This window comes from Engraulis encrasicolus, chromosome 1 (assembly GCF_034702125.1).
Source record: "Engraulis encrasicolus isolate BLACKSEA-1 chromosome 1, IST_EnEncr_1.0, whole genome shotgun sequence".
Classification (NCBI taxonomy): Eukaryota; Metazoa; Chordata; class Actinopteri; order Clupeiformes; family Engraulidae; genus Engraulis; species Engraulis encrasicolus.
The window spans coordinates 42,387,226-42,402,225 of NC_085857.1; the positions used below are offsets into that span (position 1 = coordinate 42,387,226).

The following is a 15,000-nucleotide window of genomic DNA, read 5'->3' on the forward strand; positions in this document are numbered from 1 at the left end:
GGCGCGATGCGATTCAAGCGACAGAGTGCAGCAGCAAGCGATACGAGCGATTGAGGAGACTAGAGTATGTCCGTACAGGCAGAAGGCAAAGCATTCAAGCATTCCCATTGGCTGTGGTCACCGACCTCTATACAGTCATTGGCTGTCGCGGCTTGTCGCCGAACCGCGTCATAGAAAGTTGAAAAGATTTCAACTTCAAACTGTCGCGCTCATCGCGCAAATCGCTCTAGTCTCCAGAATCGCTTTTGTCGCGCGACTCAATACAAAGTCAATTACTTCCGTCGCTCGCCTCGCTCAGATCGCCGCTGGTGTATTTCTGCGGTAATGCTGTGTACATACCAGGAGCGAACGGAGTGAACAAAGATACGGAAGTCATTATTTCTCTATGGAGGGCATGCGACCAGTGCTACCAAAGCGAATTCGCCAGGAACGAAGCTTCTTGAGCGACCAGAGCGAATTTTGACGATTAAACTCAAGCTAATCTTAGGCGAATTCGCTCTGACGCTGTTTGGCGAAAACCAATCGGAACGTTGATATCTCCGAATGTCCCAGGCTGTCAATCCAGAGCCGTTATGTGATTAGCTGAATCAAACAATGCTACGTCTGGAGCGAATACAGCAAATTCAAGGCGAAACTTCTTCTTCTACACCCACGCTACCAGGCAGCGTAGTTCGCTCTTGGTCTGGACACGGCATAACTGTGCGGCACTGGGTTGCTACGCTGGCGGCCCGGGTTTAGTTCCGGCCCGAGTCATTTGCAGATCCTTCCCTGTCTCTCTCTCCCTGCTCATCTCCTGTCTCTCCTCCACTGTCTTGTCAGGAATGGAGGCAAAAAAGCCCTAAAAAATATATTTAAAAAATGAAAGTTGAACTACTGGGTAGAAAACTTCCTGGACAATAAAAGAGGCAGTTTGTTTATCAGTTGGCCTCCATTGTGTGTCTCACCGCAGAAGAGAAGGACTCTGCAAATGAAACTTTGCCACTTCACTTTTCATTGTTGTAGGGGATTTTGTATTGGGTACATGTTTGTCTGTCATCTACTTTGTAAGTACAACTACAAGGCCATGAAATGTGCTTTCTTTTTTTTTAAATATTTTTTTAGGACTTTTTTACCTTTATTTTTGTCAGGACAGTGGAGGATAGAAAAGGACAAATAAGTTGGGGAGAGAGAGACGGGGAAGGATTGGCAAATGACCAGGGCCAGAATCGAACCCAGGTCGCCCGCGTAGTAACCCAGTGCCCTACCGTTAGGCCACAGCAGGGGCATGAAATGTGCTTTATAATCATAAGTACCAAAAGCAGGTCCCGGCCGTGGCTCAGACAGTAGGGCACTGCACTGTTACGCCGGCGACCCGGGTTCGATTACGAACTCTCTGGATGCACCTGCTTTATTAAATTCAACACACACGCACGCACACACCCACCCCCCCCCCCACACACACACACACACACACGAACACACACACACAGGGCCGCTGACAGCTTTGACTGGGCCCAGGACAAAGTAATCTAAAAGGGCCCCTCACCCAATACATACAATGCAATGAGGACCCAATTCTGTGGCCCCTCTCTCCCTGGGACCAGGACAACTGACCTGTTTTCCCCCTGAACACACACACACACACACACACACACACACACACACACACACACACACACACACACACACACACACACACACACACACACACACACACACACACACACACAGACTTGCACGCACGCATGCACACACACACACACACACACACACCCCGAGGTCATTTCCTGATCCTCCCCCCGTCTCTCCCTGTCCCACTCTCTGTCCCACTCTCTTTAGTTGAAGTTTAGCATACGGAGTAATCTACAGAATGCACACACAATATTAGCGCACATACACTACTTGCAGTAATATAATTAATTTAGAAGCTTTCAAAAACGAATAACTGCAAAATGTTGCTCGCGCCCATATTGTCTCTCAGTGCCCTACTGTGCCCCTGTTTAGCATTAGGTCAGTTGACACCCCTGAAAAAGCCCCCACAAAGTTTTTTTTTTAAAAAGCAGTCCGCTTACCATGTTGTCTCCATCTTGTCTCTCTCTTCGCTCCACAGAGGAGGGTGACCTGCGTCGCTGGCCTCGTCTGCTGTGGTGGGAGCTGCAGAGGGCGGTGTGCGAGAGCCACGTCTGGGTGTCCCTGTGGGAGCGGCCGCACCGCAGTCCCTTCACCGGCCTGCAGAGGGCCACCAGCGCCATGCTGCTGCTCAGCCTCACGCTGCTGGCCAACGCCGTCTGGTACACCACCGTAGCCAGCCGACAACACAGGTAGGCTGTAGAGTCAACTACTACTACTACTGTTACTACTACTGCTACTACTACTACTACTAGGTTATACACTCTACTACCACTATTATAACCTATATGGGCAATGCCGTATGGCACACCACCGTAGCCAGCCGACAACACAGGTAGGCTGTAGACTCAACTACTACTACTACGACGACGACGACGACGACGACGAGGTCTACGTTATCACGTATGTTACACCACTGTAGCCAGTCGACAACTCAGGTAGGCTGTAGACTCAACTACTACTACTACTACTACGACGACGACGAGGTCTACGTTATCACGTATGTTACACCACCGTAGCCAGCCGACAACTCAGGTAGGCTGTAGAGTCAACTACTACTACTACTACTACTACTACTACTAGGACACTCCACTACCACTATTGTAGCCTATATGGCCAATTCTGTGTGGTACACCACCGTAGCCAGCCAACAACACAGGTAGACTGCAGTCAACTTCTACTACTACTACTACTACTACTACTACTACTACTACTACTACTGTAGCCTATATGGCCAACGCTGTCTGGTACACCACTGTAGCCAGCCGACAACACAGGTAGACTGCAGACTCTACTACTACTGCTGCTTCTACTACTACTACTACTACTACTACTACTACTAATACTACTAATACACTCTACAACTACAGAAACCAATGGATTTTTTTTAAAATGCCTTAATGGTGTTGAAAAGAAAGAGGAATCACTATCTAATAACACATCGTTGTCAATCACATCAATCATGATCCATTGTATATTGTTAAAAAACAATGTTTGTGTTTGTTTTTGTTGCAGGCCTGTGGCGATGGCTAACCTGGTGTCTCTGAATGGGGAGACGCTGGGCGTGGGGCTGGTCTGCTGCCTGGTGGTCTACCCTCTATACCTGCTGGTCTTCTGCCTCTTCAGACTGAGCCGCAGCAAGGTAAGATGATCACACATGCGGGCACACACACAGACACATACACAGACAGACATGCACACACACACACACACACACACACACACACACACACACACACACACACACACACACACACACACACACACACACACACACACACACACACACCCTTTTCAGACAGACACGCACAGACACACACACAGACACACACACACAGTCAACAGCAACGACCCCACCCCCTGTGAACTCGCCCCCCCCCTTGATGAACCATCAGCCGGAAGAACTCTCACCATTCTACCCTCCCCCAAATCTCACCTCTGAACCAGCCCCCACCAGCACAGTATCACCTGGAGAAGACGGAACACACTCAATACACACACCCCCACCCCTGCAAAACCAGCAACCCCCCAATGTCACAGCTGAACAGGTCACAATCACACTTAAGAGGCTCAAAGTTAAGGCATCTGGCCCTGATGGTGTCTGTGCCAAATTACTGAAAACCTGTGCTGAGGAGCTAGGCCGGCCACTACAGTTCATTTTCAACAGAAGCCTAGAGGAGGGAAAAGTCCCTACACAGTGGAAGACATCCTGTCTCATCCCAGTTCCCAAAAAGCCACATCCCAAAGAGCTGAACGATTTCAGACCAGTTGCCCTCACCTCACACATAATGAAGACTTTCGAACGTTCTGCTGTTGACCAACTTACTGAAGCCCCAGGTCCAACATGCTCTTGATCCCCTGCAGTTTGCCTATCAGGAGAGTGTGGGAGTTGAGGATGCTATCCTGTATTATTGCTACACAGGGTGCATTCTCACCTGGACAAGAGAGACATGGCTGTGAGAATCATGTTCTTTGATTTCTCAAGTGCCTTTAACACCATCCAGCCACTCATGCTGAAGGACAAACTGCTGCGAATGGGAGTGGAAACAGGACTGGTGACATGGATAACTGACTACCTCACTGGGAGGCCCCAGTTCGTCAGGCTCGGCGACCATACATCCCAGACTGTATTCAGTAACACGGGCGCGCCACAAGGGACGGTGCTCTCCCCTGTTTTGTGTTCACCCTGTACACCTCCGACTTCAGCTACAACACAGAGACCTGTCACATGCAGAAGTTCTCTGATGACACTGCTATTGTGGCGTGCATCAAGGATGGACAGAAGGAGAGTACAGGGAACTGGTGAGAACTTCGTCAGATGGTGCCAGGATAATCAGCTACAGCTGAATGCCACCAAAACAAAGGAGATGGTGGTCGACTTCAGAAGGACCTCCCCGCCACTGGTGCCTGTCTCTATTGAGGGAGAGACAGTGGAGACAGTTGACACCTACAAGTACCTAGGTGTACACCTGGACAACAAACTGGACTGGGCTGCTAATTCAGATGCTCTGTACAAGAAAGGACAGAGCAGGCTTTACTTTCCTAAGGAAGCTCAGAATCCTTCAACGTCTGCAACAGGTTCCTGCTGATGTTTTACCAGTCTGTCATGGCAAGTGTCCTTACCTATGCTATCGCCTGTTTGGGGAGGTAGTATTAGGAAGAGGGACGCGGGGCGCCTTGACAGGCTGGTGAGGAAAGCTAGGTCTGTGGTGGGCATGGAATTGGAGGACCTCACTACAACAGCCGAAAACAGGACACTGAGCAGACTGGACTCCATACTGGAAAATGACAGACACCCCCTGCACCCGCTCTTCTGGCCAACCAGAGGAGCGTGTTTTCAGCTACAGACTCCGGGCCTTACCCTGCCGTACAGACAGACTACGGAAGTCATTTGTTCCTAGGGCCATCCAGCTCTTCAACACCACACAGAAAGACACAATGAAAGAGATTGTCATTGGTGACTGGACAGCCTAAACCACCCCCCACCCCTCCGATTTTTTTATCTCTACTGAACAGCTACACTTCACCCAACACCCACCCCCCCCACCCCACCCCCACCCCCATTGAGCAAGCGCCTGCACTACCTTGGACACTTTAAGGGACTGCTCAACACAGGACAATAAAATCACTACACCCCACCTCAGCTACCTCACCTATCTCCTGGGATAGCATCTGTGAACTATTTAATTCTGCAATTTATTCTTACTGGACTATCTCAACCACGGAAAAGCTACTGTGAACTGCCGTATTTTTATTTTTTATTACTTTTATTTTTTAACTGAGGGACTTCTACAATGCACAATCATTAGAACTATTTTGGCTCTTTTATGTGTACTGAACACTTTTATCTTGACTTTTTGTGTATATGTATGCAACATGATGCCCTACAAGAACCTTGTGTGTGTGTGTGTGTGTGTGTGTGTGTGTGTGTGTGTGTGTGTGTGTGTGTGTGTGTGTGTGTGTGTGTGTGTGTGTGTGTGAGTGTGTGTGTGTGTGTGTGTGACTATGTGTGTGTGTGTGTGTGTGTGTGGGGGTGGGGGGTTAGAGAGAGAGAGAGAGAGGATATGTGTGTGTGTGTGTGAGAGAGGGGGAGAGGGAAGGAGGGAGGGAGGGAGGGAGAGAGAGTGTGTGAGGCGATATACTTTTACTGTAATGTGCATTTATGTGTATAAGTTCTTTGTGTACGTTTGGATTTGTGTATTTATGTAAGCTGACAGACACCTTAATTTCCTTCGGGATCAATAAAAGTACTCTACTCTACTCTACTCTACTCTACACACACACACACACACACACACACACACACACATACACAAATTCACTCTAAACTCACTCACACACACACACACACACACACACACACACACACACACACACACACACACACACACACACACACACACACACACACACACACACACACACACACACACAACACACACCTACAACTCACTCTCTCTCACACACACACTCTCACACACCACACACACACACACACACACACACACACACACACACACACACACACACACACACACACACACACACACACACACACACACACACACACACACACACACACACACACACCCTTTTCAGACAGAGAAGAGAATGAATTGAAACTGCATCTGAACTTGATTAGCTCCAGCAGAGCTAATTAGCCAAATCAACTGAGGAACACACACGCTCTGATTAAAATTTATTTCAGTGCCTCCTCTGTGTGTGCTCTGTTTTTGTTCTTGCATTGCAATTGTATTGAAGTACATAGGTCAAACCAGGTCATTATGAATCATACACACACACACACACACACACACACACACACACACACACACACACACACACACACACACACACACACACACACACACACACACACACACACACACACACACACAGATGCGTAGTTCTACACATGCACGCAGATAACTGCTCATAATCTCTCTCTCTCTCTCTCTCTCTCTCTCTCTCTCTCTCTCTCTCTCTCAAAACACACACACACACACACACACACACACACACACACACACACACACACACACACACACACACACACACACACACACACACACACACACACACACACACACACCTTTCAGACAGTGAATGAATTGAAACAGCCTCTGAACCTGATTATCAATCTAATGAGCGACATCACACGCCTCCTCTTAGTGTGCTCTGTTGTTGTTCTTGCATTGCGCTTGTATTGACTAGAGCTACACAGGTCAAAGCAGGTGATTATGAATCGTGTGCTACTGCATTGTGGCTCCTCGATGGCAGGTTAAGCCCTCTACAGACTGACTCTGGTAGACTGGATGTGCTCAGCTGTGCTCAGGGCTGGACTAGGGAGAAATAGGGCCCAGGCTCTCTTGGCTTAAAGGGCCCCCCTCGTAATTAGCGGCGCAGAACTGACTCACCGCTGGGCCCAGCACCCTCGGCCCTATTTTCAGACATGTAAAAAATAGTGTATGTGTGTGTGTCTATATATATATTTATGCTCTGCCAACAATCGAATCCCATGCTTTTGATACAACCTTGAACACCAGTGTGCTGCCTGTTGACTATGAGAGAAGTTCATTTTGTCGAAACCGCTCCAAATCTATTGGTGGATCCACATGGTATTAGGCCTACAGTTATGTTTGATGAATGAAGTGCTCTGCCAGTGTGTGGGGGCAGGTGAAATAATTTCATTCGAAAGACACATTCAATTCAAAGCATCTGAAGCAGGGCAAGTAACATGCGCCCTTGCACTGGTGAGGCAGAAAGTGCAGTGAGCACTGTTAGCTGGGGAGGGCTATAAAATTGTATCTACGTTTACATGAGACATTTAAATTCAGAATTAACTGACTTTAATTCTGAATAAAGCTTAATTCCGCTTTAAAAACATCATATAAACACTGCACAATTCAGAATTAAATGAAAGATCACAGTAAACTCAATGGGAACTATTTAATTCTGAATTATTGATTCGGTATTGAAAATGTCATGTACTGTAAACGACAATGGGAGTTTTCCAGGAGAGCTTTCACTTTCCTTTCACTTTCATCTTCAGCCAGGCCATGCCCTCCTAGTGATGCAACACCTTCTGCATTGCTTCTAGTCAGGCCAAGAGCAATGTTAATACCGTTTCTGATCTCCTCCCACTTTGTCGAACACCAGTCAAACCGTCGCAAACATGGGGAGACGGGTCAACCACGCCATTTTGGAAACGTCTGGAAGAGATTTGAAAGTCGATGATAATCAGGCTACTTTCATCTTGGTCTCCTGTCCTCTCTCAGGTCCTGGTGGAGCAGCTGCCTCCACAGGTGGACCAGGAATCTCTGGAGATCGACGACTTCCTGGATAACTCCATGACAGGAAGCTCCTTCCTCATCTTCAACGGCATGTCGGAGGAGGTACGGTAGCACATCAAAGATTTTCGGAGTCCCAATAGACCGTCTCTGGTACCACATCAAACCATGTCTTTAGCTCTTCTCTGCCTTACGAGGGCAAGGTGCAGTAATTGTGACAACAATGAAACCGATTTTAGCCTTGGTGTTAGGTTGCTTATCCTGTGTATGACCGGTACGTATTACGGTTTTGAATATGAAGCTGCTTTTGAGTTTCGCTTTAACATGACTACATTGCTACTACATTGCTCCACACTTTTCACAACTCTGGTCATTCCTTCCTTCCTTCCTTCCTTGTAGACTTGCTCAGAGGAGACCAACATCGACTTGCCCACACCCTCCACCCAGAGGTGAGTGTTCTCTCAATTTGTTGTTTTAAATCTTTATTTTAACAGGAAAGTAGACCCATTGAGATCAAACTCTCTTCTACAAGGACGTCCTGTCATGTGGCAGCACAAGTTAGAAGATTGTTGTCATGGAGACCGCAGTGGTAAGGTGCTGATGACATATGTGCAGATATTTTTAAATGTGGGTAGTTTTTTATCCGTTTATTTGTTAACACAACGTGGATAAAAATAAAACTCCCTTGTGACAGGTGCGTTTTAGCCTTCCGAATGGGATATCCATAAGTTCCAAGTGGGGAAGTTTCAGTGCTTTTGGAAGATACCGAGTGTTAACACCTTGAAGCCCTTTGAAGTGGGGGAATTGTGTGGTTGATAGGCAGTCATTCATTATGCATGCCCCGTCTCTGTATGTGGCTGATGCGTATGTGTGGAGAGTGAATTTGTGCATGCTTGGTGTGTGTGTGTGTGTGTGTGTGTGTGTGTGTGTGTGTGTGTGTGTGTGTGTGTGTGTGTGTGTTTAGAGTGAATTTGTGCATGCTTGGCATGTGTGTGTGTGTGTGTTGTGCACGTGCCCTGAAGGCACACACCTGTCTTGAAAGCATATGCAAATGCCATCACTGACTATTTCAGCACCCCCATCTCCTCTCTCTCTCTCTCTCTCTCTCTCTCTCTCTCTCTCTCTCTCTCTCTCTCTCTCTGTTCGGGAAGCTCCGCGAGTCCCCTACATAGTACTTGCCGAATTAGATCAGGCACAGTTTTTCTGAGCGATTCAGTTCAGCAGATTGTTGACGCGACATGAACCTGTATACAGCTTTGCACTATTTCAATGTGTGTTCATGAGTTGGCCTATTGAACTTTTGAGAACACATCATCATAAGGCATTTGTTATTTTACAGTAAGTTAATAGAGTTTTTTTAATTTATAATGGGCTGAATGCTACAATACTATAGGGTAATTGTAACATTTAATATTCTGGCAGTATTTGTTACCTAGGCCTACGCTTAATTATGCCTCATAAAAATATTCTATTGTACATGATGTTTCTCATCTACTGCCTAGTGTTTACAATGCAGTAACATCTCTGTAACACTTTGAATGGTGACAGCTGCTTCTTTTTGGATCATAGTGTGGATTGTTGATGCGATTGAACCTCTGTATGAATAAAACCTCTGTATGAATAATACTGTTTTACTATACTCCTATACTACTGTACTACTATACTCCTATACTATACTACTATACTTTTACCAACGCCTCTACTTCTTCTGTTGTCCTCCTCACCTGTCTAGCCTGCAGCGCTGGAGCGACTGCCCGGACGTGATGAGCGAGGAGTCGTCTGCGATGGGCTGCGCGGGTCTTCCTCCCCGGCTGAAGCGTGGCCAGGGCAGCCGGCACCTGGGAGTGGACATCGCCTTCAACCCGGACGAGGAGGAGGCCGCCGGGGGATACCCACAGTACTTCAGCTCCTCAGGTGAGACCAGGGGCGGGGAGGAGGAGGCCGCCAGGTGAGACCAGGGGCGGGGAGGAGGAGGCTGCCGGGAGATACCCACAGTACCTCAGCTCCTCAGGTGAGACCAGGGGCGGGGAGGAGGAGGCCGCCAGGTGAGACCAGGGGCGGGGAGGAGGAGGCCGCCAGGTGAGACCAGGGGCGGGGAGGAGGAGGAGACCACTAGGTGAGACCAGGGGCGGGGAGGAGGAGGAGGCCGCCAGGTGAGACCAGGGGCGGGGAGGAGGAGGCCACCAGGTGAGGCCAGGGGGGGTTAGGAGGAGACCGCTGGGGGATACCCACAGTACCTCAGCTCCACCATCCTGAGTGTAAAGAAATCACACACACTGTCCATTCCACCAACAAACTTAATAATACAACGTTTCGGTCAGGTACCTGAAGAAGATCGGATGACCAAAACGTTGCATTAAAGTTTGTTGGTGGAATGGACAGTGTGCGTGATTTCTTTACACTTCAATGACAACCCCACTGGGATAATATCCTACCCACCTGCCCAACTACAGAGGTGTGCAAAAGCGTCTTCTTGAACCATTGTCCTGAGACCAGGGGCGGGCCAAGGGGCGGGCTGACCGGGTCATTACTCAGGGCGGCACCATCACGAAACCCTGCTGGCTATAAACATGTTGAAATAGTTTTTAACTAGTGGTGGGCCGTTATCGGCGTTAACGTGCTGCGATAATGTGAGACTCTTATCGCGCGACAAAGAAAATATCGCACGTTAATCTATTCTCAAAATATGGATTTGGGGTTTGGGGATGCGCATCACCATAGCGTTCGATTGACAGACGCTTTCAGACTGCCCTCCAGTCGCTTCGCCTCTCCACCTGTTGCTCAGCAGCAGACCTACTAAATATGAACAGTGTTTGCATGCTGTAAACATTAATCTCTCTGCCGTGGTAGGTGTTGTTTTAGTGCTTTTTCATAAGTGGTAGACTAGAGAGACGTTATTGTTTGAGGTGAAGCAGACATTATTGTGTACCAGCCCAACATAGCCTATATTTCCTCACGCATTGCATGGAACACAAACAACAGTCCTGTTCCAGAAATCTTGCCTGTGCCATAATTGCAAAACATTCCGTGTGATATACATTTTGAAGATTGTCAAACTGAAACTGTCAATATCTACTCTCGCTGAATGTTTGTGTTATGAACGTGCATTTGCGACTCATGTCAGAGGGTAATACACCTCACGGTTGTTGCGCTTGATATAGCCAACCTCGCCGTCGTCGCGCTTGATTTTTTTATTTCAAACTGAATTCATTTGGAGTTGTAACTCTGCTGGCATTCTAACGCAGAGAACACTGTCAGGGTTAGGCCAAATCGATGTGGGCCAGTGCTTTAGGGTCTAGAACTAGCTCTAGAAATCTAGTAGCCTGGCTCTGACTTTGCTGTACCTGCTGCGCAGCTCCTCCCTCTCTAAAGGAGCCGCTGCCCTTTTTAACAGTCAGTGGCAGATTCTCTCTCTCTCTCTCTCTCTCTCTCTCTCTCTCTCTCTCTCTCTCCCTCTCTCTCTCTATCTCTCTCTCTCTCTCTCTCTCTCTCTCTCTCTCTCTATTAGAAATGCTGAACTGTTGAGGTCATTTTGTTTAAATAGTCTAAATGTTTGATAGATTTATCTGTATTTGCCTCTACAATTTATAGCACTGTTCATTTTGAAATGTCAGTATATTATAACTGTAAATGCTTCCTAACATATTCGAAACACTTTTCAAATATTGCAGTGATTTTTTTTTTCATCACCAAATATCAACCATTTTTTTGATGATGAGATGCATTTTGGAAAAAAGAGATGAGCTCTGGTCTAATGCACCATCTTAAGAAACCCCCTAGGTTTTTTTTTCGTCATTATTTCGCTAGCGTGCCTATTCTGAATGAGCCATTTTGATATAGATTAATCTAGATTAATCTAGATTAATTTCATAATTACAGTGAGATTAATCTAGATTAAAAAAATTAATCTATGCCCACCCCTATTATTAACATATAAAAAACGATTCAAAATATTTTTCCTCATCATTACCACAGGGCTATAATAATAACATACTATTAGTGTTATTTGTCAGGTATTATAAGCGTTTTTCGACGGGTCACCACTGCCCGAGACATAATAAACTTGGTGCACAGCATATGGGTGATGGTTACAGTGCGTTATGTTCGTCATGATCAAAGCTGCTTTGGATTGGAATGACTAGGAGACTAATGGCGGTTATGTGATGGTGATCACGATATAAGTGTCAGGTGCATAGCGACGTATTAACTTCATTTGGATGAGAGTCAGAGGACTTCAGCTCCTCCGGTGTGCATTGACATAATGAAAGTGAAAGTGAAAGCCCATTGGGAAACTCCAACTCCCATTGTCATTGTGACACAGCACTCCACAGCACACAAGTGAACACTGCACACAACGAAATTGCATTTATGCCTCACCCGTGCAAGGGGGCAGCCCTCAGTGGCGCCCCATGGGGAGCAGTGCGGTGGGACGGTACCATGCTCAGGGTACCTCAGTCATGGAGGAGGATGGGGGAGAGCACTGGTTGATTACTCCCCCCACTAACCTGGCGGGTCGGGAGTCGAACCGGCAACCTCTCGGATGCAAGTCTGACGCCCTAACTGCTCACCCATGACTGCCCTGTTGATAATGATAATGAAGTCATTACAAAGCGATATGGGAAATGGTTATATGGCTGCTAGTGTGTTCGATTTGTAAGAACTAAAAGGTTCATCTTGAGAAAAAAAATCTTTAATTTGAAGACATTGGAATACAAAAACCTTAGAATTCTTCTCTTATGCTTAAATGTTTTTTTGTATGATTAATGGAAAAGATGGATATGGTCGGTGGATATATCCCACAGTACTTCTGCTCCTTAGGATGGCTGTTGTTCTGTGCCATAATGCAGTTCATTCACACAGCATATTGGGCCAGATTTATATGGTGGTTAATATGTTAGACTCTCAATTTTCTGGCAAATCTTCAGAAAAAGATATAGCCGTAGGAAGGTAAGAACCTTGGAATTCATTTCATTTGCTCAATGGTTGTTGCATGATTAATAAATGAGATGGAGTAGGCAGGGTGGCAGGTACTCACGGTACTTACTCTCCTCAGTTGAGGCCCTGTTTCCTGGGTTAATAGACAAAAACGTTAGGCATTGCTTATAGTATGTGTGGGGTTAAAAGGTCATCTTGACTCAAGGAAGATTCGGACATTGGAATTTGAGAGCATCTTTGAGAATAGCTCTTAAATACTGTATGATAATGGCTGTTCCATGGCTAATGGAAGATGAGGAGGCAGTCGGTACTTCAGCTAGCCAGGAGGGCTCCTACCACACAATAAAATGCAGTGTTAATTCAACACTTAGAGAGTGGATTTAACATATTCTAGATCGTATTTCAGGGGTCCCCAACCTTTCTGGGCCTGAGGGCTACCGAGGGCTACCCGAGGGCTACCAAGGGCTGCCCAAGGGCTACTTTTGCTCAAAATCTTCTAATGATGTCTTAGCATCATTCTAAAATCACACTATTATTAAATGGTAATTTATTTATAGGTTTATAGGTTATAATGAATAAATAATCTCATATTTAAACACAGAAAAGCATTAACTGTGACTAAAATATGGTAGTGGTCACTGTTTATTAACATCCTTGGTGGGCACCTCAAAGGCTCCTGGAGGGCTACCTGGCGCCCGCGGGCACCACGCTGGTGACAACTGTCGTATTTGGTCCCAGAGTGAGCTGTACGTGTTGAACCCCATTCATTCTTGCTGGGGATCACCTTCTAGATACAATGGACGTCAGTGGGAGTGGCCAGGCCCATTTTTAGATGCATCCTAGCATCTCTATAAGAGGGTATGTCCGTCCATGGGAAACGCATTCTTTCAATTGTCATTCCCTCCTGTGTCCACTAGGCAGCAGTGCATAGACGCACGCTTCTTTGTCCGCCTGTCGGACAAAAAGTCTCTCCCCAGGAAAACTATCTCTGAATGGTGTCTGGATGGCTGAATCAGCATTAAAATGGATCACATTATAAGAATGCAGAGGGGGACGGGCTGTGTAGCCAGGGAATTAATGTGCTTCTGCAAGTCAAGCATTGTGTCCAATCATCTGTAAAGTTAATTGTGCCAGTGAAAGGATGATAAATATATGATTATATGGTGGTTAGGGCATTACATTTGTGGCAATAAGAGGTGTTGGGTTGATTGATCATTGGAGCATTGTTAGTAAGTGGTTGTAGCTGGTTTGGGCACTTCATTAGGATGAAATGTTCTTGGAATTAAATCACTACAGTTTTACAAGAACCTTTCTGGTCTGAACACATATTAACGCACAACCATTACCTCCTAAAAGGTGGTGTTTTGCAATGTTACAATGTAGGCCTACTAACGTTGGTTTCAAGAATATCTCACCCAAACAATTTGCATCATGTGGCTGTGGGGCAGTTAGATTAGTTATGCTTAAGGCCCATGTACACACACAAAATAACTATTTGGATGGTCTGGATGGGTCTGGATGTCTGGATGGCTGAATGGGCATTAAATATCATCACCTAATAAAAAATGCAGAGGGGGACAGGCCGTGCAGGGAAGTAATGTGCCACAGCAAGTCAAGCCGCATTATGTCCAATCATCTGCAAGGCAAATTGTGAAAGTGAAAAGCTGAGCAATCCACCTAGCAGATGCAAGCTGAGACCAAAAGGCAGACGAAAAATGAAGCTTTAAAACTGTCAGCCCCAGAGAATAAACAAGCCTCATTAAACAGCAGATAAAGTGGAAATTGGAAGATTTGTACAGGCTTGTTCACTGTTACCCCAGAGTGCCTGATAACTTCTCAAAGTTATAACGCCACCTGCTTCCAGACTGGAAACCTAAACCCAGTGGATTCAGCCCAATTACAGTCAATGCTAAAATAAATTCTTAATATTTAACTGTGGCTGTTGAAGGTGAATCATTGGCTTTTGTTTGTCACTCCAACAGACTCAAACACATATACTGTATACTATTATACTTGTTAACACACAAACACACACTGATCATGTGCACGCGCACACACACACACACACACAGACACACACACACAGATACACACACGCTGCCCTTGTTGTGTGTGCTGTGTCCTTGTTGTGTGTCCAGAGAGAGAGAGAGAGAGAGAGAGAGATTAT

General features: G+C 46.4%; 1 protein-coding gene across 1 annotated transcript in view; it reads left to right on the forward strand.

The window, feature by feature from the left end:
- Positions 1 to 15,000, forward strand: part of pkd1a (polycystic kidney disease 1a) — a 224,946-nt gene that overhangs the window by 162,662 nt on the left and 47,284 nt on the right. Inside the window, exons 35-39 of the mRNA XM_063202618.1 lie at positions 2,090 to 2,300; positions 3,124 to 3,250; positions 7,887 to 8,003; positions 8,298 to 8,347; positions 9,631 to 9,812. Of these exons, the coding sequence (XP_063058688.1) occupies positions 2,090 to 2,300; positions 3,124 to 3,250; positions 7,887 to 8,003; positions 8,298 to 8,347; positions 9,631 to 9,812 (687 nt within the window). The remainder of the gene's footprint in view (positions 1 to 2,089; positions 2,301 to 3,123; positions 3,251 to 7,886; positions 8,004 to 8,297; positions 8,348 to 9,630; positions 9,813 to 15,000) is intronic.